The following is a 25536-nucleotide window of genomic DNA, read 5'->3' on the forward strand; positions in this document are numbered from 1 at the left end:
GCACTGAACTGTTTGAATTTAAGTTTCAGTTGAAAGAGGGCAAGATCTTTGAACACATATACACTTAAAGCAGAAGGCAGGACACATTAATGTACATAGTTTAAAATTTTATGTGGGTTAACACTCTACTGAGAGAAACTGGAAGTCAGCTCCAACCCTCTCCTCACGAAAAAGCAATAAACTTACCCATTTTGGAGCATTATTTTCCTTCAGCTTTTCCTTAAAATATTCAATTACTTTCTTCTCCCAGTCAGGATTAACTCCATTTTGGGCTGAAAGAAAAAGGCACTTTTCACAGTTACAGGTACAATATTACAATACGTAACAACAGGCTCTGGTCAGGTACAACACTTCCTGTTCAGGTGAAGCCCCGCACTGGGTACCCAGGAGACTGCCCTTCAGGGGCCTGGGTGTCGCAAGGCAGGACAGAGTGGACCTCGTGCGGGCTCTCAGGAGCCAACACCCGAGCTGAGAATACCCACAGAACAAGGCCTAAAGCTGCCCAGACAAAGCGGCATATGAACCATCACCTGTAAAGCACAATGCTCTTTGAAAACATTTTATACAGATTTTTTCCCCTTACAATTACCCTGAAATAAAGAGGGCCTTCTTAAAAAATAGTAATAATAATTTGGGAGTAATTTCAAACTTTCCAAAAAAATCACAAACAGTAAGTACAAAGAATACCTCTATCTTTGCTCCATTTGCTTTATCTGCTCTCATACACAGTTTTCTGACCCAAGTTAGATTAAGTTACACACATCATATACTCTTGCCTTTAGGGATTTCAATGTGTATTTCCTTAGACAGATTATCTTACATAACTAGCAGTGCTGTTACCAAGCTCAGGAAATTCAAAGCGGGTACAATACTTTTCATCTAACCCACCATCCATATTCCAATACTATCCTTCATCGCACTTCTTCCTCCTCAGTACACGAGCCAGTCTAGGATCACATACTGCTTTTAGCTATCATGTCTCTTTAATCTCCTTCAATCTGGGGCAGTTCCTCAATCTTTATTTTTTATGACATTCATATTTAAGAAGAATATCAACCCTATAAAAATATAGGCTTCTCACTTTGGGTTTGTCTAATGTTCCCCGATATTCGACTACAGGTGTGCACTATGAGACTATTTCATAAGCGATGCTGTGTCCTTGTAATGGTATCATCTAGAGGCAAGATGTCCATCCTCCCCTCACTGATGATGTCCACCTTAACCACCCAGTCAAAAGGACAGCCAATCTCTCCACAGGACAGTTACTTTTTTCCCCCTTTACAACTGTTAAGTAATCTGCAGGAAGCACTTGAAGACTATGCATTTTTTTGTTACAAATCTTGCCCCACCCCCAGATTTAGCATCCATGACTCTTACAATCATGATAGCAAAATGAGGAGAAAGGTGTTTTTAACGTCATGTTAAAGAGAATAAAACCGGGGCACCTGGCTGGCTCAGTTAGTAGAGCAATTCTTGATCTCAGGGTTGTAAATATGAGCCCCATGTTGGGCGTAGAGATTACTTAAAATCTTAGGGGCGCCTGGAAGGCTCATTCGGTTAAGCGTCTGACTTCAGTTCAGGTATGATCTCACTGTTGGTGGAGTTCGAGCCTTGCTGACAGCTCAGAGCCTGGAGCCTGCTTCACATTCTGTGTCTAACCTCTCTCTTCTGTCCCTCCCCTGCTTACACTCTCTCACTCTCTCAAAAAATAAACATTAAAAATAAATTAAAAATAAAAATCTTTAAAAAACAAAGAAAACCAAGGCTTTGAAAAAAATTACAGGAATTGGCAAGACCAAAGTGACTTACTGACAGATTTAGGAATATCTATTTGGGGAGAACCAGCAAGCCACATTGCTAGCCAATACTTCCACCATTTATATTCATCGCACAGGTGCTATGGCGAGGTGAAGTAAAGGAACTATTTGTGACAGAGCGGATTGTTAGAAATACTCATAAAATTCCATGAACACCATGCTTATTAGCAGGGCTTCCAAACGCTTTCACTTAATCGAGCAATGTCTAGTTCTGGAAAAAGAGGGAAGAATAAACTGCCGAGGCGATCCAGATGTGCAACAACAATCAGAGCCACTGGGGAACTTGGTCCTAGGAGCATGCCCTGACCACTGTCGTTAGGATCACCTGGGCAGTTGTTAAAAATGCAAAATTTGGGGCGCCTGGGTGGCTTAGTCGGTTAAGCGTCCGACTTTCGCTTAGGTCGTGATCTCGCGGTTCGTGGGTTTGAGCCCCACGTCGGGCTCTGTGCTGACTGCCACCTCAGAGCCCGGAGCCTGTTTCAGTCTGTGACTCCCTCTCTCTCTGACCCTCCCCTGCTCACGCTGTCTCTCTCTCTCTCCTAGAAATAAATAAAAAACATTTTTAAAAAATGCAAAATTTTCAGCCCATTCCAGACCTACTGAAACGGAATTTCTGCAGCTGAGGCCTAGCAACTTGTGTTTTAAAATGCCTAAATGGCTTCGCAGCGCCCGTCCCTTCCCGCTGGCCGTCCCCCCTCCTTGCAGCAGCCACAGCGCGCAGCCGGGGCGGCAGGACCCCAAGTCCCGCTTCCACAAGGAGGGGCAGTGGCGCGGGGCCGTCATGGTCCTGCCCCACCCGCGCCCCGCAGTGAGGCGCCCCACTGCTGCGCCATCACACCCGGTCCAGTGGCAGCGGGCAGGGCCTTCCACTCAGCGAGCCTCCAGAGGCCGGCGTCCCAGAGAAGGCGGCACGAACCCGCCATCTCGGTGGATGCAAGAAGGCAGAAGCGGTCTGCGGAGGCCTGCAGGAGGGAGCCGGGCTCCGAGTCCGTCCTCTTTCCCTGGAAGACCTCGGACCCCAAGAAGGGGGACGGCTCTCCAGAAGCTCTCCAGGCTCCAATATGTCATGCCCACACAGAATGTCTGCAGGGAGGAAGCCAGAGTCACAGCAGAGGAGGGAGGGCTGCAGCCAGCGCTCGCACAGCCGGTGCCAACGCTGGACTCGGATGCCCCCGCACAAAGGGCCAAGGAAGCCGCAGAACAGGATGTGGAGAAGAAAAAGAATAAGGTGCTGCTGGCAAACTGTGATAAAAAAAAAATAATAAAAATACACAAATAAAATGCCCCAGAAGTGAGTCTGATGCACACTAAAGAGAGCCACTGTTGTACTAGAGTGCCAATAAAGGATTACCAAAATGGCCAAAAAAAAAAAAAGGATGGGCATTTTTGTTTCCAGTAAAAAAGGATGTTTAAAGAAAAGGCTGATGCACAGAAGTGACAGCCACTGCAACGCTACTATTCTGAGTGCATTTATGCAAGAAACATGACATGCTGGGTGGGGGAGGGCAGGCCTCAGTGGAGCATGCAACTCGTGACCTCACAATGGTGAGTTCAAACCCCACACTGGGTGCATAGCTTACTTTTTAAAAACTAAATAAAAAATAAAAGTTAAGCAAGACCATGCCACAGGATGATGAAGCTACATCAAAGAGTGATTGGGAGGTGGTAAGTTACATGTACACAGATAGGGTTCTCCTAAATAGAGGCCAGCTTACAAAATACCTGGTACTGCTGGACAATTAAAGGGCTGCAATAGATAATCCAAAAAAAAAAAAAAAAAAAAAATCAAGCGTGTAGACACTGTCCATTATTTATGAAGCCAACAATGTGCCCAGCACTCCACCAGGTTGTACAAGGGTACTGAGAGAGCTGGAAATTTTGAAGCAAAGATAAGCAGTGAACAGAGACTAACAGCCAAAAGCACTGAGAAACTAATGCAGGTCAGATCATCTCAGAGAGGGCTTCCGACGGAGCTGCTGCTGGAGCTGGGCCTGCAAAGAGGGGCAGCCCCGAGCCACGCCGAGGGAGAAGGAATTTGTGATTTCCAGACACGGAGCAAGGACAGGATGGGCGCTCCCGGATATTTAGGTAGAGAGAGAGCACTCAGTGCCTGGAAACAGCCTGTGGCCACTATGCCTCAGTTCGGTCTCAAAAGTAAGCCGTCCCACAGGAAAAGAGAGAAGCAGATTCCCACAGACACAGTCTAACTATCTGGCTATAATTGAGGCCGACACTAACCCACTCACAGATTCAACTACCTAAGATAATGTATTCATCATCTTGAGTTTAAGTAGGACCAAGTTGGTCACACAAATATCACTTTATGATATTTCCTAGGAGCTCTTGGCCATCTGAATTTGACCACCACTACACTCAATCTTATTCTAGTTTAAGACTCGGCGGGGGGTGGGGGGGAGAGTACCTGGGTCAGTCAGAGGTTCTCCCTCACCAATACTCCATCTTGTCAATCTTTTTAATCCTAGCCATTGTGCTGGTCTATCACTGTGGTCTTAATATGCATTTCCCTAATGACAAATTAGGCTGGATACCTTTTCATATTCATTCACCATTCCAATAAATTCTTTTGCGAAGTGCCTACTCACAATTATGTCCACTTTAAAAAATGGGTTTGTTGTGGCATCAACAATTACACTAATTTCCTGTGTATTCTAGACGGAAGTCGTAAGTCAGATATACACGCATGGCACATTATTTTCTCCTAATCTGTACTGTCTTTTTGACATTCTTCATGGTATCTTTTGATGAGAAGTCCAATTTGCCAAGTTTTTTTCTTTCATAGTAACAGACCTCAAGCTGATGAAAATATTCTGAGGTTTACTTTCCATACTTCAGTCTGTAACCCACATCAAATTAATGTTTTGGTCAATATTGTGACATAGGGGTTGAGGCTCATTTTTTCCCCCAAAAAGATATCCACTTGTTCCAACATTAATTAAGAGGCTTTTCTTTTAGCATCGAATTGCTTTGCACTTGTATCAAAAATCAACTCACTGTACTTATGTTTCTCTATTCCCACACTGGTATATTACACTGATCTATTTATCTCTATGCTGTCTTAATACTATACTCCTACTGTCTTAACCATTATGGCTCGGTCTCGAGTCTTAAAAATCAAATAGTTAAGTTCTCCAAGTTTATCTTGATTATTCTCATCCTTCACATGTCTGTGTAATTGAGAGGACCAGCTTATGGACTTCTGTGTTAAGTCTGCTGAAATTTTGATGAGGGTTGTGTTGAACCTGCAGATAATTTGAGGAGAAGTGACATCTTCACTGAGTCTTCCAATCTATGAATTCTCCCATGGGGGAACTCCCATAAGGGGGCCTACACATGGATTCTTCCAGACTTCATGTGTATCTTTTTCCCTTATGATCCAGCTGTGTACCTTTACTATCCTGCTGTAAGAAATCTTAGCTTTGAATACAACTACACACGGAGTCACATTAAGTCCTTCTAGTGAGTCGGGGCACCGGGGTGGCTCAGTTGGTTGAGCGTCCGACTTCAGCTCAGGTCATGATCTCCTGGTTCGTGGGTCTGAGCCCCATGTTGGGCTCTGTGCTGACAGCTAGCTCAGAGCCTGGAGCCTGCTTCACTTCTGTGTCTTCCTCTCTCTCTGACCCTCCCCTGCTCACACTCTCTCTCTCCCTCTCTCAGAAATAAATAAAACATTAAAAAAAAAAAAAAAGTCCTTCTAGTGAGTCTCTCAAGACAGAAGTGGTCTTGGGAACCCTACTACATGAGTACACCAAAGTTCATTTCTCTTGACTGCTGAATAGTATTCCACAGTATAGCTAAATGACAATTTGTTTCTCTATTTACTCATTAAAGGACATTTAGATTGTCTCCAGGTTTAACTATGAACAAAACAACTAATCATTTGTGTACAGGGTTTTTGTGTGAACATAAGCTTTCATTTCTCTAAGTAAATACCTAGGAATGGGACAGCTGAGTATATGGTAAATGTATGGTTAACTTTTAAGTTTCCTCCTCTTTCCCAGAGTGGTTATACCATTTTGCATTCTCACCAGCAATGTATAAAAGATCAAGCTCTTTGTATCCTTTGTATCCAGCTTTTCGTACTGTCACTTTGTTTTCCTATTTTAGCTGTTCTAATAGGGGTGTAACATCTCATCATGGTTCGTATTTGCATTTCCTTAGTGGCTAATGGTGTTGAATTGCTGAGGCATCTATTTAATCTTTGGCCCTTTTAAAAACTGGGTTAATTATCATTGTGTTTTATGTATTTATTCTGGATACAAATTTCATCTATGTTTTCAAATAAGGCAATAGCTTATCTTTCCATTCTAATAATATTTTTCGCAGAACAAAAGTTTTTAGTTTTGATGGTTCTCAAATTTTTGTTTCACGCGTTGCGTCTTTGGTGTATGCCTAAGATCTCAATGCCAAACCCTGGGCCACAAAGATCTTCTACTTCTAAAAGTTTTATATTTTGGGGCGCTTGGGTGGCTCAGTAGGTTTAAGTGGCCAACTTCAGCTCAGGTCATGATCTCACAGTTCGTGGGTTCAAGCCCTACGTTGGACTCTGTGCTGACAGCTCAGATCCTGGAGCCTGCTTCAGATTTTGTATCTCCCTCTCTGACCCTCCCCCATTCATGCTCTCTCTCTCAAAAATAAAAATAAATAAGTTTTCTATTTTTACAGTCTTAAATTTTATACTTAGGTCTATGACTCACTTTGAGTTAATTTTTATATAAGGTATGACATTTATAGGTTAAAATTCACATTTTTGCAAACAAGGTCTCGTTGTTCCCACATTTATGTGGAAAATACCTTTTCCATGAATTATCTTTATACTCTCTCAAACAATAAAGGCGCTAAGAATGAACCTTACAAACATTATGTGAAGTGAAATAATCTAGACACAAAAGGACAAATACTGTAGGATTCCACTCACATGAGGTACCAAGAATAGGCAAAATCAAGGGCGCCTGGGTGGCTTAGTCGGTTAAGCGTCCGACTTTCGCTTAGGTCGTGATCTCGCGGTTCGTGGGTTCGAGCCCCGCGTCAGGCTCTGTGCTGACTGCCAGCTCAGAGCCTGGAGCCTGTTTCAGAGTCTGTGTCTTCCTCTCTCTCTGACCCTCCCCTGCTCACACTGTCTCTCTCCTAGAAATAAATTAAAAAAAAAAAAAATAGGCAAAATCAGAGAGAAAAATTAGAACAGAGGCCCTTGTTGGGGGGACACACAAAGGAGGGGGAGCTGATGGTGATCTATTTCATCGTGGGTGAGGGTGACTATGTGGTGTGGTAAGCAGAATAATGCCACATCCTAATTCCAGAAACTGAATATATGACATGACAAAGGGGAAGTTAGGCAGAAGATACAGAATTGAGGTTGATCATTGGCTGACCTTAAAGCAGAGAGATTATCCATGTGCATCCAATATAATCACAAGGGTCCTTACCATGGAAGAGGGAGACAGAAGTCGTCAGAGTGAGGAGAAAAGAGCTCGGAAGGGGCCATGAGCCAAGAAATGTTGGCAGACTCCAGAAGCTGGAAAACAACAAGGAAACAGATTCTCCCCTAGAGCCTCCAGAAAGGAATGCTGTCCTGTTGACAACTAGATTTCACCCAGTAAGACCCACATCATTCTGGCCTCCAGAACTGTAAGATAATAAGTTTATGCTGTTTTAAGTCCTTAAATTTGTGGTGATTTGTCACAGTAAAAATAGGAAATACAATTTTTTGAAGAACTGCTCCATTAAGTTGTTGAATTTATGTTCATAGAGTTATCTTGTATTATCCTTTCCACATCCATAGAGTCTATAGTAGTATCTCTTCTTTCATTCCTGGTACCAGTAATTTGTGTCTTTTTTTTTTTCCCCTTTGCTAGTCTGCCTATAAACTTATGCACTTTACTGATCCTTTTGTTTAAAAAAAAAAAAAAAGTTTTGTGTTTCATTTTCTTTTTTCTTGTTTACAATTTCATTTCTGCCTTACCTTTATTAGTTCCTTCTGTTTTGTTGTTTTTTTTTTCCCAAAATGTTTATTTTTGAGACAGAGAGAGACAGAGCATGAGCTGGGGAGGGGCAGAGAGGGAGACACAGAATCTGAAACAGGCTCCAGGCTCTGAGCGGTCAGCACAGAGCCTGATGCGGGGCTCGAACTCATGAACTGTGAGATCATGACCTGAGCCGAAGTTGGACACTTAACCAACTGAGCCACCTAAGCGCCCCTCCTTTCTTCTCTTTGACTTGGGTTTATTTTGCTCTTCATTTCTAGTTTTAAGATGGAAGCTTAAAAGAAAAAAAAAAAAGAAGCTTAAATTATTGATTTGAGATCGTCTTCTCTTCTAATAAATGCACTTAATGCCTCTTAGCACATCTTTGGCTGTATCCCACAAATTTTGATATGCTGTGTTTTCATTTTCATTTAGCTCAAAATATTTTAAAATTCCCCTCGAGACTTTTTGATCCATGGATTATTTAGAAATATTATTTCCGGGGCACCTGGGTGGCTTAGTCAGTTAAGCGTGACTTTTGCTTGGGTCATGATCTCATGATTCGTGGGTTCGAGCCCCGCATAGGGCTCTGTGCTGATTGCCAGCTCAGAGCCTGGAGCCTATTTCAGAGTCTGTGTCTCCCTCTCTCTCTGACCCTCCCCTGCTCACGCTGTCTCTCTCTCTCTCCTAGAAATAAATAAAAATATTAAAAAAAAAAAAAGAAATATTATTTCCACAAGTTTGAATTTTATCATTGGTTACTGATTTCTAATCTGACTTCATTACAGCTGGAGAACATAGTTGATGATTTCAACTCTTTAGGATTTGTTAATATCTTTATGATCCAGGATGTGGTTTATTTTGGTGAATGTTCTATGCGCATTCGGAAAAAATTTATGTTGTGATGTTGGTGGAGCATTCTACAAGTGTCAATTAGATCTACTTGTTTGATGGTTTTGTGCAGTTTTTCTAAATTCTTGCTTTTCTTTCCTTTTTTTTGACATTTGTTTTTGAGAGAGAAACATCTTTTTAACATTTATTTTGAGAGAGCACACACAAGCAGGGGAGGGGCAGAGAGGGGGACAAAGTATCCAAAACGGGCTCTGCGCTGACAGCGAGTCCAATGCAGGGCTTGAACTCACAAACCTTGAGATCGTGACCTGAGCTAAAGTTGGACACTTAACTGACAGAGCCACCCAGGCGCCCCGCCCCGATCCTCGCTGATCTTCTATTCACTTGTTCTGTAGCGTACTAAAAGAGAAATGGTAAAATCTCCAATTATAATTACAGATTTCTCTATTTCTCCTTGCAGTTCCATGAATTGTTACTTCCTGCATTCTAAAGCTCTGCTGTTAGGTGCATTCACATGTAGGGCATCTTACTGAGCAGTTTTATCATTATGTGATGAAGTTCTTGTTCTCTTCTCACACGATCTTTCTTAAAATATTTTTCAATTTAAAATGAGGGCTCCACTAAAGACAAAGACCTGAGGTCCAAGAAACAACAGGATTAACTCATGAATGCAACGGGAGAAAAAAAGTCCAACATAATAATTAAGTCACAAACCTAAAAAGCAACTACCACAAATTAGAGGAATAATTTAAAACGGAAGTTGGGGCAACTGGGCAGCTCAGCTGATTAAGCCTCCAACTCTCGATTTCAGCCCACGTCATGATCTCATGGTTTGTGAGTTCAAGCCCCATATTTGGCTCCGGCGGCTTGGAATTCTCGAGCACACAAATAAATTTTTAAAAAGGGGGAAGTTGAAGAACATCCAAAGGACATCATAGTTCTTAGTAAATATGTAATATAAATGAAACGCTGGAAGAACTTAGTGAATATGATGTCAAATTTCTGTTCAATAAGAAAAAAATGCAATAATACAAATATAAGTAAATTAAGTTTTAACATGGTACTGCTCAAGAAAGTGCATATGTACCTGACAGCATAGCTTCAAAATACATAAAGCAATAACTTTCAGAACCAAAGAGAAAAACTAAACAGAAATCACAAAGACTTGACACAGCCCTCTCAGAAAATCACACATAAAACACAAAAGTAAATACGCAGCAGGTATGAATAATCTCTCCAATAAATATAAATATCCAGAGTGCATTTTTAACATGTGACGTTCACAAAAGGTTCTACGTACTAGTCACAGAGGAAGCCTCAATAGATGTCAGGTGTTATGTTCTCCGTCCAAAACGTGACAAGAACTCAGTACAAAGGGAAGCTTAACACAGAAGCACCTTTATGTCTATAATGATTTTTAAAACAAAGAAGGCCATGCTAATAAATAATCCTTAATTTAGAGAGGACTTTATAGGGGTGCCTGGGTAGCTCAGTCGGTGAAGCATCCAACTTTGGCTCAGGTCATGATCTCATGGTTAATGGGTTCAAGCCCCGTGTCAGGCTCTGTGCTGACAACGAGCTCGGAGCCTGGAGCCTGTTTCAGATTCTGTGTCTCCCTCTCTCTCTGACCCTCCCCTGCTCACGTTGTCTCTATCTCTCTCCCTCAAAAAACAAATAAAACACTAAAAATTAAAAAAAAAATAGAGAGGACTTTATAGGGAGTAATTTTGATATTCTCTCAGATGGATAACAAAAAAAGCTGAGCAGGTTAGTATTTGTGGGCTACTAAGGTGGTGTTTATGAAGTTATAGATTCGAATACACTTATCAAGTACAAAAAAAGAAGAGATTACTACTTTTCAACCTAAGAAGCTTTTAGAAAAAAGATAAACCAAATAAGAAAAATAATAAATGAAATGGAGAACAAAAACACAAATACAAATCATTAATATTAAGATAGACAAATTTTTTGGCAGGCCAGTTCAGAAGAAAATCCAAAGAATAAAATCAGACAAATAAAAAGAAACAAAGAGAACGCGATACTAAACGGAAAAAATAGGGGTGCTGGGTGGCTTAGTTACGTGTCTGCTTTCAGCTCAGGTCATGATCTCAGCTTGCGAGTTTGAGCCCCACGTCGGGCTCTGTGCTGACAGCTCAGAGCCTGGAGCCGGCTTCAGATTCTGTCTCTGTCTGTCTCTTCTCCCCCACTCACACATTGTCTCTCTCAAATATAAACAAATATTTTTTAAAAAATTTTTAAAAAGGAAAAAGGAAAAAGCAACTATAGAACAAAACAAAAAAAGGGGGGAAATGGTATAGATAACAGAAATACTAAAAACTATGTGAAATATTATGAACTATAAACTAACATATTTGAAATTCAGGTGAAACAGTTAAATTTCGGAAAGAATATAAACTGCCCAAACTGCCACAAGATTGGCAGACAGAGCTCTTAGGGTTATCACAATTTGGTCAAAGAACACTGTATGTCTAATATTGCATGAGAGATAATCTGATCTTTTCCTCTCAATCCCATGAAGTCCCAAATCCAGATAATTTCGTACTTTCAAGCCAAGTTGTTCACAAAAGATGAACATGCAAAACTCCTATATAAACTACATAAACCTCTATTAGTTAACTGAATCCAATTCACAAAGAAATCATGATCATGCAGTACTTATCCCAATAATACAAAGGTTGTTTATGATCAGAAAACCTAGGAGTGTAATTTATGGCATTAAAAGTTTAAAGAAAAACTATAACCATCTCAGGGGATAGAAAATTAGGTATTTGATAAAATGCAAAACGTAGCTCATGATAAAAAAATGATAATTATGGCTTGATAGTAAACTTTGGAGTGTAAGAGAAACCTTTTGACCTTGAATCTTGAAACACTGTCCTTAAATCAAAATAATTTAATGACAGGATTACACTTCCTTCTCTACTGGTCCGTTTAAACGGTTCTGCGGGGAAAGCACTTATACAATCATAATAACGTAAATGCTATTCACTGGTTTTTGACCTTTATGATATGATCAGACAAAGCACTAAAGCTTTGTAAACTTTGGTAACGCACAATGACTGACACAAATTGGGTAGAAGCAATGGAGAGTTGTGTAGACACTAATTTCCTCATCTTATGAAATGGAAACTCTGAAATGGTTATCTAAAGTTGCTGGAGGGAAAAAACAACTTCAGAATATGCCTTTACATTCAAAAGGAAAGCAACTGAAGAATTAAAAATAAGTGAAAAACCAGAAACTTCACACTAAGATAGGAACAAGCCAACGAAGACCCTCTCACCACTCATTTTCAACACTGTACTAGAAGCCATAACTAATGCAATAAGACAGAAAAAGGAAATAAAAGGTATAATGACCCAGAAGGAAAAGATAAAAGTGTTTGCAGAAGACGTTTCTACATAGAAAATCCAAAGGCATCAACAACAAAAAACCCCTAATGGAACTAATAAGCAATTATAGCAAGACTGCAAAATGCAAGGTTAGTATACGCTATTCAATCATATTCCTATATACTATCAATGATCAAGTGGAATTTGAAATTAAAAACACAGAACCCTTTACATTAGCATCCACCAAAATGAAATTCTTGTGTATAAATCTAACAAAATATGTATAAGATCTGTATGAGGAAGGCTATAAGAGTCTGATGAAAGAAATTCAAGAACTACATAAATGGGGAAATATTCCACATTCATGGCTAGGAAGACTCAATGTTGTCAACATTCTTCCCAATAAAGACTTAGCTAAGTGCATTTGTTTGGACAGTAAATCTCTAAGTGGTCCAGAACAGTCCAAACTTGCTTAGGGGCAATTAGCATCCCCCAGTCCCTGTGGGGCACTCTACTGTCCTACATGCATACAACAGATTTTAAATAAACACGGTGATTGTAAAGATGAAGAAACAGAACTTGAGTTACTTCAATTCTATCTTCTATGAGACAATTTGGGAGAGTTTAGTTGTGTTTAACATTTAAAACAATGTGAAATGAGAGGCAGAGTAAGCACAAATTTTAGATCACACATAAAATAATTCACTGAATTTAGTATTTAACACTAAAACATATTCTTCTCAAACTATTCTTTGCTTTATAACTAAATCAAGAAACTATATTAACAGGAGCGCCTGGGTGGCTCAGGTGGGTAAGTGACTGACTCTTGATTTAGGCTCAGGTCATGATCTCATGGTGTTAGTCTCGAGCCCCTGCATCTAGCTCCCTGTGGGCCTCAGCGCTGGCGGTGGAGCCCGCTTAACACTCTCTCTCTTCCTCTGCCCTTCTCCCCTGCTTGTGCATGTGCTTTGAAAGGGAAAGGGAAAGGGAAAGGGAAAGGGAAAGGGAAAGGGAAAGGGAAAGGAAAGACATTAACAACAAAAAATACATTCACATCAGTAGCACAATTTGGGAACTGCCTAACTTGTGCCTTTTGCAGTTTCTTGTTTCTTTAGAATTCACGTTAATTATCAATTGTTTCTTTTTTGTCCTGCAGGAACTTGGGAAGTTATCCAAATAATTAATTATATAATTAAAACGAAATTCTTCAAATCTCATGTGTGGTACCCATACCAACATGAAACAACATCAATACAGTGGAACTCAACAAAAAAAATTCTAAAATCATTGAAGGGGTGGGGTGGGGGACAGAAGAAGGTGATAGAAGCAATGACCCAAACTATCTTGAAATATATAATACCTTCAGCATTGTGTATAACTTCATTTCATGATTATTACTGAAAATCATTCAGTAGTTGAAGGGGAAAAAAAGGAAATATTTTAAGAAATGACTCAGGGAGCCAAATATCCAGGGTATGGTTCAGAAGTTCAGAAGCAGTGTGGCTCTAGTGTCTGTAATCTTAACTGTTTTCTATTATCAAAGAACTAAAAGCCCTACAGATTCAATGCAATCTCTACCAAAATGCCCAATGCCTATCTTTGCAGAAATGGGCGATCTGATTCTAAATTTATATGGAGATGCAAGGGACTCTAACGAGCCAAAACCATATTAAAAAAGAACAAAGTTGAAGGATTCACACTTCCTGATTTAAAAACTTCCTGCAGAGCTAATCACGACAACGTGGTACTGGCATGCGGATAAACATAGAGACCAACAGAATGGAACCAAGAGTTCAGAAATAAAACTACACATCTACAGTCCAATGTTTTTTTGACGAAGGTGTCAAAACCATTCAGTGGGGAGAACTGACTTTTCAAAACCAGTGCAGGAGATTCCAGGATGGGGGAACGCATCCACTGCTGGGAGGGAGCGCACCCCCCCCCCAGTTCCCTGGAGATAAAAGCACGGGGTACTTACTCCAGATCCCACTCTTTGCATCCTCCATATGGCTGTCCAACTCAATACTTTATAATATCCTTTATAATAAACTGGTAAATGTAAAAAATAAACCAAAAGCAAATGACACTGGGATAACTGGATATTCATGTGCAAAAGAATGAATCTGGATCCCTACCTCTTACCTTATACAAAAATTCAAAATTAATTAAAGACCTAAATCTAACAGCTAAAACTGAAACTCTTAGAAAGAACATAGGTATCAATATTGACATCTGGTATTAGGCAATGGGTTCTGAAATTTGGCAATCAAAGGGAAGACAGATAAACTGGACTTCATCAAAATTAAAAAGTTAAACATATACAAGTAAAATGTTATTAAAGTTCTTCTGGTGCCTCCATTCCTTTACGTGAACTACAGCGTATTATGCACCAAAAAAAAAAGTAAAAACTTACATTGGAACACATTACCAAGAAAGTGAAGATAATCCACAAAATGGTAGAAATATTTACAAATTACATATATCTGGTGAGTCTAGTATGCAGATTATACAAAGAACTCAAAGCTCAACAATAAAAAGACAAAACCCAACTAAAACATTTGCATAGGATTTGAATACACATTCCTTCAGAGAAAATATACAAATGGCCAATATGCATATTAAAATATGCTATTACCATTAGTCATTAGAGAAATACAAATCAAAACCACAAGAAGTTATCACTTCACACCCACTAGGATGACTATAATAAAACAGAAAAAAACAAAATTAGATGTAAGTAACTTAGAAACCTCACACATTGCTGGTGAAAATGTAAAGTGGTACAGCCACTTTGGACAACAGTTTGGCAATTCCTCAAACAATTAAACATAAAAGTGGCACCTGAGTGGCTCAGTTAGCATCCGACTCTCGATTTTGGCTCAGGTCATAATCTCACAGTTGGTGAGTTTGAGCCCCATATCAGGCTCCTACCTGACTATGTGGACCTCCACTGTTCTTATGACTTGGCAAGCCCATTCCCAGGTATATTCCCAAGAGAACAGAACACGCAAAAATTTGTACAGTAATATTTACAGCAGCACGACTCACAACAGCTAAGAAGTAGAACAACCCAAGGGCCCATCCATGAATGAACATGTGGTATATCCATGCAGAATATTATTTGCAGTCAGAAAAAGGAATATTGTGCTGATATATGCCACTGCATGGTTGAATCCTGAAAATATTAAGCTAAGTGAAAAGCCAGATACAGGAGTCCACATGTATTATTCCAATTATATGAATGTCCTGAATAGGTAAATCATAAACAGAAGTAGACTGATTACCAGAAAATGGAGGAGGGGGCAATTGGGAGTGACTGCTAATAGGTATAGGGTTTCTTTTTGGGATAATGGAAATGATAGTGGTGATGGGTGTACACCACTGTGAGTGACTACAGTGATTTTCATGAAAAATCAATGAAGTGCTCATTCCTACATGATTTTTATGTTATGTGAGTTATATCTCAATAAAAAAATTGCAAAAATAAAGGCACCAAAAGCAGAATTACAAGCGGTTACTTCAGTGGGGAAAGAGCATCCTTTTACTCATCATTTAATACCATGTTTCTTAAAATCACGCGTGAGTTATTATTTATTTAAAAATGCATATATACATATTTATGCCTTTTGCCACAGGTGCCCAATTCATTCTTCTTCTCTGAGAACCTGCCCCAGTGTGGAGGCGTGGGACTGCCCGACATCTCTCTGTGCGCTGGCCACGGCCGCTAGTGCATGAGTGGACCCTGACGCCATGCTGGGCCGGTCAGACTCTCTAACCCTAGAATCTGAGATTAAGATGCTAACCAGCGTGGAAGTGAGACCCGGTGAAGCCGGGAGCCGTGGAGTACAGACAGACAAAACTCGTGTGCACAGACGAACAGAGCCTAAGGAAGAAGGTCTGCGAAGAGCTGCTTAGATCCCTGCTTGCTTTCCAGTTCCACTCTTGGGACGCCAGGACAGCCTCCCGGTCTTTGGTTCCACAGCCTGTAACAAATGCCCTTTTTTCCAGCGGCCTACCAAGGTCAGGGTGGTAGGGGAGATCCAGGTACAAACAAAAGGGGATGAACGGTCTGTCCAGAATCATGCTGACAATAAAAAAGCAAACGGACTTTTAGTCAATTTTATTACTGCTTTCAATTCGTTAAAATGCTAGTGACCAAATCCTTCTCCCTGCCCTCCTCCACATAACACTGCTCTTTTAGTCTAGTTCTGGGTGTTAAGATACAACCACAGTACCTTGAATATAACCAATAATAATGATCTTGACCCAACCAACAATCTAAAAACAGTGAAAGAAATCAGTCAATAAGCATTCCTACATTTTCCAAAATTGCCAGTGGTTATTCAAGTAAGGAAAAAAACTGTTAATGATGTTTTAAAATTTTTACATATTCTTTTTTTGAGAGCAAGAGTATCTGCAAGTGGGGGAGGTGCAGAGGGGGAAGGAGAGAGAATCCCAAGCAGGCTCCATGTTCAGCACGGAGCCCAATGCGGGGCTCGATCCCACCACCATGAGATCATGACCTGAGTCAAAAATCAAGAATCTGACGCTTATCTGACTGAGGCACCCAGATGCCCCTTAATGATGTTTAAGATTTCACTTAAGTAATAGCTATATCCAACCTGGGGCTCAAACTTATGACCCTGAACTCAAGAGTCGAACGCTCCTCTGACTGAGCCAGTCAGCTGCTCTAAGCAAATTTATTCTTTTTAATTTAACTAGCAATTAGATCTAGAAATCTTGTCTTAGGAGTCTCCGCTTAGATCAAGCCAATTCCATTTTGACAGGTACCACTCGATGAGAAGGAGTGGGTGAAAATGGGGAGGGGCTACAGGAGGATGTCCTCCCGTTTCTTCCATGGTTACCTGGGAGCTTAGTGCCTCGTGCTGCCCGTGGGGGCTCCACCAGTGTTCACCCTTCCTGGTGCGGGTTGGAGCCACCTGTGAGGGTACAGTCACACCAGAGTAGATCATTCAAGAGAAACTGAGGCAGCAGAGGATTGGAATGAGTATAGCTAGTCTTTCAGGGTTAATGTGGTACAGTAGAGAGGACCCGAGTGAAGGAAATTTCTTTTAAATAAAAACTGATTAAGAGAAAAAAAAAGGTATACCACAACTTTTAAATTAATATTCCTGCCTTTAAAAAGGGAAGCAATTTGATATGGATCACTGAATGATCACTGTAGGGACTCAGCCATTAGCACTAGGCACGTAACAGAGCCCAACAGAGATATGCTGAAGTATTCCTAAATCATAATTTAAATCTTTGGACCTCAATGTCCTGTATATAAAATCTTTATACTCCAAGTGAAGCATTCAAGATTTTATGAGGACTCACGGGAAAAAATGTGCAAACAACTGTAATACAGCAGGTACACCAAGTACAGATTGATCCACAAAGATAAATTATGACCCAAGGAGTTACGATTGGCCACTCCCAGAATGTCAAAGTTTCCTACCTAAACGAATAAGAATTAGGGCTTGCACGTGAAAGTAACTCATACTGCGCAGGATCATGAATTCTCTGAATCAACAGGAGGTTCCATCAGGACTGTCCTATGTCTGAGACCTGTGGTCACAGAAACCATCCCAATTCACACCATTTCTGATTGATCAGTCTTTCCACTGCCTCTAACACATGTTCACTGAGCATTTTCACTGTGCACGGTGCATTCCAGGCAACGAGGATATACTGATGAAGAAGTCTGATACAGGCCCTGAATTCGCTAAGAAAAAATATAGCAAAGGAACCCAAGAAACAAAGTACTTTCAACAACTTGCTTTACTTATGTGAAATTGATAAAGGGAAACCTCACTAAAATGGACTTGGGAGGCTGAAAGGGGGAGCTCTACCCCTCAATGTAAATTACAGACCCCTTACAGAAGAATCTTCAACAGGTTAAGGATCAATCATAGGCCCCAACAGGGAGAGCTAATACATTCAATCTCCTACAAGAAATCTACTATCCCTGCAACTCAGCCAGTGAGAAAGCATCATCACCCTGAACCCTTGTTTTTCTCCAATGGGCTTTCCTTCCAAATAACCTATCCCAACTTCCTCCTTCTCTGTAAAATAAAGTTCCTCTCCTTTGTTTGTGAGACTTGTCCATGGTTTGCCTTAGCTTGCATTCATGTCCCGAACTGCAATTCTCTGTCACTTCCCAGTAAACCCATTTTTATTGGTAAAATACCAGGCAGTTTTATTTTTAGGGTTAACATATGCTAATTTCCAGGACCTGACAGATCCTGTAGTAACTGAAGCAAGGGGTACTTAGCTTAGGTTTCCAAAAGGAGAGTAGATTTAGACAGGAAAGTGCAAGTGGAATGAGGAGGGGGCCAGGCAAAGGAAAGACCTGATGCAGAAGGCCTAGAGGCAAGGTCCACAATTAACGAACTGAAGGAGGGTTCAACAGGAGAGAGAATGTGATGAGGTGAGGTCGGAGAGCAAGGTAGGGGTGGACCCTAGAAAGGCCTCAGAAATCACAACAATCATTTCTCTAATTGTGTGAGAAATCAATTTGAAACAATGTACTGAAGAGTCTACAAGTTTAACACCTGACCTACTTCTCACAGAAACATACCTGTGATGCTGTTAATATAAAGGTATTCAACATATTCATAGCTATAAGAATATACAGTAAAAATACATAGTTCAAGACAGCTTTCACACACACAAAAAATCACAGCTTTAAAGCAGTATTATTTTCTTCTAGGACAACTTATATGGGAAAATAAGATTCTCTGGGGAAACACAACAAGATCTAGGTGCCCATAACAACTTACAAAACTTACAAAATACTGTAAATCCAGTATTTTTATCCAAATTATACCCTTTCTGTACTATAATGAGATGTGCCCCTTAGGATCATCCACATAGGAAACAAAACATGACAAATACTTTCAAAACTCCATCAACTATTAAATCATCTTATTTATCCAGCAAGACCAGGGTATGGAGTATTTCTCATAAACAAACTTTCTAAATATCCATAACTGGAACTATGCCCTTAAGAACCAAAACATTTTAAGTTTATTTATTTACTTTTGAGAGAGAGAGAGAGAGAGAGAGAATCCCAAGCAGTCTCCGCACTATCAGCGCAGAGGCTGATGCGGGGCTTGAACTCATGAACCTTTATATCACGACCTGAGCCGAAACCAAGAGTCGGACGCTTACCGGACTGAGCCACCCAGGTGCCCCAAAACTTTTCACTTTTGATGGATTTTCCCTAAGTACCACCTATCTATTTGCACCGACCTAAACCAACTGTGCAATTTAATCTTCACTCCACATTTTGGAGCCATTATTTTGGACGTCAATAATGGGTTTCAGTATTCGTTGTGAACATCAATTACTAGGATTTAGTGGAGGACTATATGCCCCTTCCTCAAAGCACCCTTATCGATATAGTAAAAAAAAAAAAAAAATTTTTTTGCCTTAAAAAATGTATATATACATACATAGCTTTAGAATCTTTATCAGGTTGTCAGTGTTCACGGACTACAGTCTTGATGCCTACACAGGCCTTCTAATTTACTGCTTCTAGTCTCAGCCTGGGAAACCAGAAGACTAAACTGGTTCAAATTATAGGGAAAATGAATAAAGAGTTGCTGAATCCCTCCTACATGAAATAACGTGCATTTTCCGCCACTGGTTTTGGCTGCTGGAAACCATCTAGCTTCGGTATCAAAGCGTTCTCACGGATACCACCCCTCCCCGGGCGCTTTAAATGAGCTCAAGCCACTCACTAAGTTACCTCCAGGTGCCACAACCGAACAGTGATTTCTGCTTTGCCTCCACCACTCGCAAGTGCAAAAAGAACGGCGGGGGGCGGGGGGCGGGGGGCGGGGGGCGGGGTCAAAACGCCTAGTTAACCGCAAACAAGCCTCAGTTTTCCTTCATGGATGCTTAGCAGGGAAGGAGCATTAACAAGAACTACAACTAAAATTTACTAAGCTGGTCTGCAGCATCCTAAGCCCTTTCCTACGCAGAAACTCGGCTGAGTTCAACATCTCTTGCTAGCTCTGGCACGAAAGGAGGCTTTAAAGTCATCATAACAGAAAAATGAAGCTACTGCCCCTACTCTTATCGCGAAAAGGGAGGATGTGTGTAATACAGTAGTTAGAGCCAACTTCTGCGGCGAGCGAGCACTGCCCCGACACACCGGAAGTTTTGAAATATCCTGCAGGCTTCCCAGAGGCAAAGTGCTTTCCGTCGCCCCGTCTCGGCGGGCCCCCCCGAGGGTTCAAGGACCCCCTCCGCGAAGCGCCGGCACGCAGGGCGCGGGTCCCCGGGGCGCCACCGAGGGGAGCGAGGCCGGCAATCAGTGCCGGCCGCCGGCCCCTCGCCGCGTAACCTTGGCCGCTCGCGAACCACGAATCGGGCAGGTGGGAGGCACCTGCGGCGGGTCGGGGCAGCCGCGGCCCCGGCACGCGCACGGGCCCCGGCCCGGGGGTGTCTCCGCGCCGCCCGCGCAGGCCCGGCCGGCCACGCCAGCCTTCGGGGGAGCCCCGCGTGGGGCCGGGCCCCGGGCTCGGCAAACTCGGCGGCCCGCCCGGCCCGCCCCCGGCGCCGCCACTCACCGAAGAAGCCTTGCACGATCCCGAGCGGGTGGCTCAGCCAATCCTCCCCACACGGCATCTCGCCGACGGGCCGGGGCCGGCGCGGCCCGGCGTCCCGGGCCGCGGCTCCTCCTCGGGGGCTCGGCCGCCCTCCGCCCGCGCCCTCCCACGCACGGCGAGCCTCGGGGCGCCGGCCGCCCGGCCTGCCCGCGCCTCAGGGAACGGCGGCTGCGGCGGCGGCAGCCAAGGAGCAGCTGGGCACGGGCAGGCGGCGCGTGCGGGCCCCCAGCCTCCACTTCGCACAATGGCGGGAAATAGGCGCCGCCGACCGCGCTGCCTGCGACCTGGGTGGAGCTCGCGCGGGGAGGGGTGGCGGGAGCGCGCGGCGCGGCCCCGCGGGCGGGAGGAGGGGCGGGCCGGCTCGCGCGGGGGTGGGCCGGGGCGGGGCGGAGCCAGGACGCGGCGGCGGCGGCGGCGGCGCGGCCGCCATCTTGGAGACGGGCAAAAGGAAGGGCGCGCGGGGCGGGGGGCTGGAAAGGCGTGGACGCCGAGCGCGGTGTATGGCAGGTTGTCACGCTGTGCTAGTGTGGAGGGGGGAATTCCCCAGGTCCGGTTTATTAATGCATAATACGAGGCCTTGCACAGGCTGGAGGCCGCGGAGCCCAAAAGCACAAACCCAAGGAGACCTTTGTGTCCTCTCTGGGCGAAACTAGTGGGCGAAACAGCCCTTGGTGTCGGTCCATCCCCTCTTGGTGCTAGTTTTGTTTTCATTTGTTTTGCTCCTTTCTCTGGCGCCCTGCCTGAAACACCCATACAGTGACTCCCTCAGCTGCATAAAGCCTTATCCCACTGGGGGAGGTATACGTTTAAATAAGGGGTGCTTTGAAAACCCCAGGTGCCCTTTGCTGGCGTCTCTGGCGCTGTGCTAGAGGGACAAGTTCATAACTGAGGGGCAAGCTCCTAACTGGAAACATACCTACCTGTCTGCCTCCGTCTAGAAGCTGGAAACAGCCAGGGAGCTTTGGCCGGGTCCTGTAGAACGTATGTGTACAGACACACCTTCGAAACGCTGCCCCTTTGTGCCACACCACCTCAAAAAAGCGAAAGTCATAACACATCAAACGAAGTTTTTGGTTTCCCAGGGCAATAAAGATGATGTGTACACTATGCTATACTCTTTTTTCTTTTTTTTTTTTTAATTTTTAACGTGCTTATTATCGGGAGACAGAGAGAAACAGTATGAGTAGGGGAGGGGCAGGGAGAGGCAGAGACACAGAATCCGAAACAGGCCCCAGGCTCTGAGCTGTCAGCACAGAGCCCACGCCGGGCTCTAACTCACCAACCGTGAGATCACAACCTGAGCCGAAGTCAGACGCGTAACCGACTGAGACACCCAGGCACCCCCACTAAGCTGTACTCTATTAAGTGTGCGATAGCTTTTTGTCTGAAAAAGTATAGACATCAATTTTAAAATATTTTTTTAACTTAGAAGATGCTGTCGTCTGAATTTTCAGCAAGTCATAATCACTGATCACAGATCACCATAACAAAAATGTTTGAAATACTACAAGAATTAACAAAACCTGATGTAGAGCTACCCAGTGAGCAAATGGTCTTGGAAAAATAGCACCAATGGACTTATTCCAAATGATGTTGTCACTAACTTCAATTTGTGGAAAAATGCAGTATTGGGGGAATGCAGGGAAGCAAAGCACAATAAAACAATGCATGCCTCTATTCAGAATACCCTAAGAATGAAGATGGTGGCATCAACACAAAAGATCAAATCTAGGAGTAAACTTTAGTGAGGGAATTCAGGAAATATCCAAGGTCAGTGAGGACTGGAATGTACCTGAGAAAACTGTAATAACTACAGCTGAAGAAAGAGCATGTTAACAGAAGGAGGATGATCTGAATGAAGACTGGAAAGTGGGAAGCCTAAGGATAAGAACTGAACTCGAATCTCAAGCCCTACTTAGAGCAAAAGCAGGTAATTTGTATTTCTCATTGTGAACTAATTAACTGGCCTACCGGTTTATACATCTGGCTCTTGTGAGTTTGGTTGAGCTGAGAAAACGGAGTTTCAAATCCAGGACTCTACCACCACTTTGTTCATTTATTCATGTGTGTAGCGGAGAGCATTGCCAAGCCCCTGGGATTAAATGGAGAAATCCCATATGTTAGTTTCTTGACCAGTAACAGGCAAATTAAATGTATGTGGACAAGAGAGTGTCTGCTTTTAATGCAGATTGATTTGCTTTACCTGAAATTGCCAATGGATACCAAGTCAGCAGTGGCTAGGGACGTTCAAGCTCTAAGTTTCTCCCTCTGTATTTAGTGACTTAGAAGCAAACCATTGCTCACATTTACTTAAAGAGACTCTGTGGTGCTTTTGTAATGTCACTTTTTTACATTTTTAATGTATGTTTTTAATGTTTATTTTTTCGGGGGGGGGAGGGAGAGAAGTGGGGGAGGGGTAGAGAGAGAGGAAGTCACAGAATCTGAAGCAGGCTCCAGGCTCTGAATGTCAGCACAGAGCCAGGCTTGGGGCTCGAAATCACAAATGGTGAGATCATGACCTGAGCCAAAGTCTGATGCTCAACTGACTGAGCCACCCAGGCTCCCCGAAATGTCATTATTTTAAAAGCACATCTCTGTGGCAAGATTTGACTTCCCGCCACCACTAATGGCACTGCTGTCCCCACACCAAGCCTATATTTTTAAGGAGGGCATTAAATAACCCTATGTACCTCTATGGGGTAAAGGAAAGGGATGTTTGAGGGCTTTCCTGAAATGTGACATTTACACTAGGATTTGAAAGACAAATAAGAGATAACTGGGCAAAAAGTGTGAGGGAAGAGTGTTCAAGCCTAGGAAAACAAAGCTTGCAAACAAAAATTTTAAAATGACAATTTATCATATGACTTGGCTACTAATTATCTTTATGTAATCATAATAATGTTGCAATTTGAGTGTTAGTCTAGCCAATGTTATAATTTAACTAGGGTGAGAGGCTAAGAGGAAAGGGTTCATATATGTGATGAGGACAAAGATCGAAAGGGGCAAAATCCTCATTGTTCATCTGGGGAGTCAACAATATAATGCAAACAGGAAAAACAGCAGAAGTGGTGATGTAATCCTGTTAATTTAGGAACAGAACTACTGAAAGAATTGGCAGGGAGAGTTGAATGTAATGGCCTTCAGGGTGGGGTGAATTTCTTTTAAACATTTGCTAGTTTAATATTTGCTAGCTACATATTTGTTATTAATTAAACCCCAACTGCACTAGAATTTCCATTAGACTGTAAGATCCTTGAAGCAATGATGTTGGTAGTTATATGCTTTTTATTCCCTAGAGCCTAGAACAATGCCTGGCATAGCATAGGGGCTCAATAAATGGTTGCTGAATGGAGAGTGCACATTTTCCATCAGTTGCTTAAATTTCTTCTCTAGATGTTTAGACACATTTTCTTGGATACCCTTCCTAGAGCCTTTTGACCTGTTCCGATCTAGATTTGTTGCCCTCTACCTCTGGTACAAAACTTTCTTCCTAGGGTCTCCTACCACCATTATCCTTAAGATTCTCTTTCCATTCATGGTTTCATTGACACTCCAGAAAAATCGGTTCCCTCCTCCTTCCATAGCTATAGGTAGATTTCCTGGGGAAGACCTGCATTTTCTAGCTACAGAAGTATAATAAGGCTGCTTGCCCAACGAGGGACTACATTTCCCAGCCTCCTTTGCAGCTAGGTAGGGCTTCCTGATAAGGTTCTTACCTATGAACTGGGAGCATATGCTGGCTCTTGAACTTCCCCTCAATTGCTTATGAGAAAACTTTTGGCCTGGATATGTTCTTTCCTCTTTGTGATGGACAGGATGGTGATGACCTGAAGGACTCTGTGTGACAGCCTGTATTTTTATATGAACATTGCATTCTGAGGCCTCTTTGTTACAGCTGCTAGCATTACTCTAAGTAATTCAGAAAGTGGTGTAAGTGGGGTGTTTACAAACACAAACACAAAGTAAGGTGGCTCCAGTTTAGTGGTTGGAGGGCGGGTAGCAATCAGTGAAAATGAAATGCCTGAGACAATGAAGGCGATTGATTTCATTTAGGCTGTTGTTATAGGGAGAATGTTCATGCAGGAACATCTCAAAGGAGAGTGGTAAATTTTGAGTTTCATAAAACAAGGAAGTCATTGAGGAAGGGTGGAGGGGAGTCTAATGTTGGAATTTGCAAGAACGAGTTAGTCTTTTGCATTTATCTTCTTTCTTGGAAGATAAAAACAAGAAGGGATTTTTTAACTATCCCTGGTTTCTGAGGAGTGAGTGGAGGCAACAAATAGGGAAATTGGACCCATTGACCAAGTTCTGACTTTCCTGGGCCAATTGCTGCAGAGTTCTTTTGTTAAATATGGTCTGGCCATTGTTTGTGTATTCAGTCTCTCAGAAATATCTTGCAAACCATATATGTAAATTAAGTTATCAATAGTCACATTTAGAGTTTAAAAAAGGCACAAACTTCTAATTATAAAATAAATAAGTCACAGGAATGAAAAGCACAGCATAGGGAATATAATCAATAACATTGTAATAACTTTGGGGACAGGTAGAAACTACACTTGTGGCGGTGAGCATTTCATAATGTGTATAGCTGTCAAATCAATATGTTTTACACCTGAAATATATATCAATTACACTTCAATTACAAATTGAAAACAAACTGGGGCACCTGGGTGGCTCAGTTGGCTAAACCTCTGACTCATGATTTCAGCTAAGGTCATGAGCTCAATATTGTGAGGTCGAGCCCTGCTTGAGATTCTCTCTCTCTCACCCTCTCTCACCCTCTGCCCCTCCTACCCTACATGTGTGTGCACACTCTCTTTCTCTCTCTCTCTCTAAATAAATAGAAAATAGAAAACAAACAAGAAACCATAATGAGATACTATTACATACCTGTTAGAATGGCCAACATTTAAA

At 42.3% G+C, this 25536-nt stretch overlaps 1 protein-coding gene and 1 long non-coding RNA gene across 3 annotated transcripts in view; one reads left to right on the top strand and one right to left on the bottom strand.

Moving 5' to 3' along the window:
* LOC120235159 (minichromosome maintenance complex binding protein) overlaps positions 1-20918 on the bottom strand; it is a 49498-nt gene extending 28580 nt beyond the window's left edge. For both annotated transcript variants that reach the window (XM_039237320.1, XM_039237319.1), the window contains exons 1-2: positions 20581-20918; positions 187-272 (exon numbers count right to left, since the gene is read on the bottom strand). In XM_039237320.1, the coding sequence (XP_039093251.1) occupies positions 187-272; positions 20581-20638 (144 nt within the window). In that variant the 5' untranslated portion in view covers positions 20639-20918. The remainder of the gene's footprint in view (positions 1-186; positions 273-20580) is intronic.
* LOC120235160 lies at positions 3423-16114 on the top strand. Its single transcript, XR_005529328.1, has 2 exons — positions 3423-3482; positions 15637-16114. It is a non-coding gene; the product is annotated as an uncharacterized LOC120235160 (long non-coding RNA).
* Positions 20919-25536: the final 4618 nt, after the last annotated feature.

Source organism: Hyaena hyaena, unplaced genomic scaffold (assembly GCF_003009895.1).
Source record: "Hyaena hyaena isolate Hyena2069 unplaced genomic scaffold, ASM300989v1 scaffold_124, whole genome shotgun sequence".
NCBI classification, from domain to species: Eukaryota; Metazoa; Chordata; class Mammalia; order Carnivora; family Hyaenidae; genus Hyaena; species Hyaena hyaena.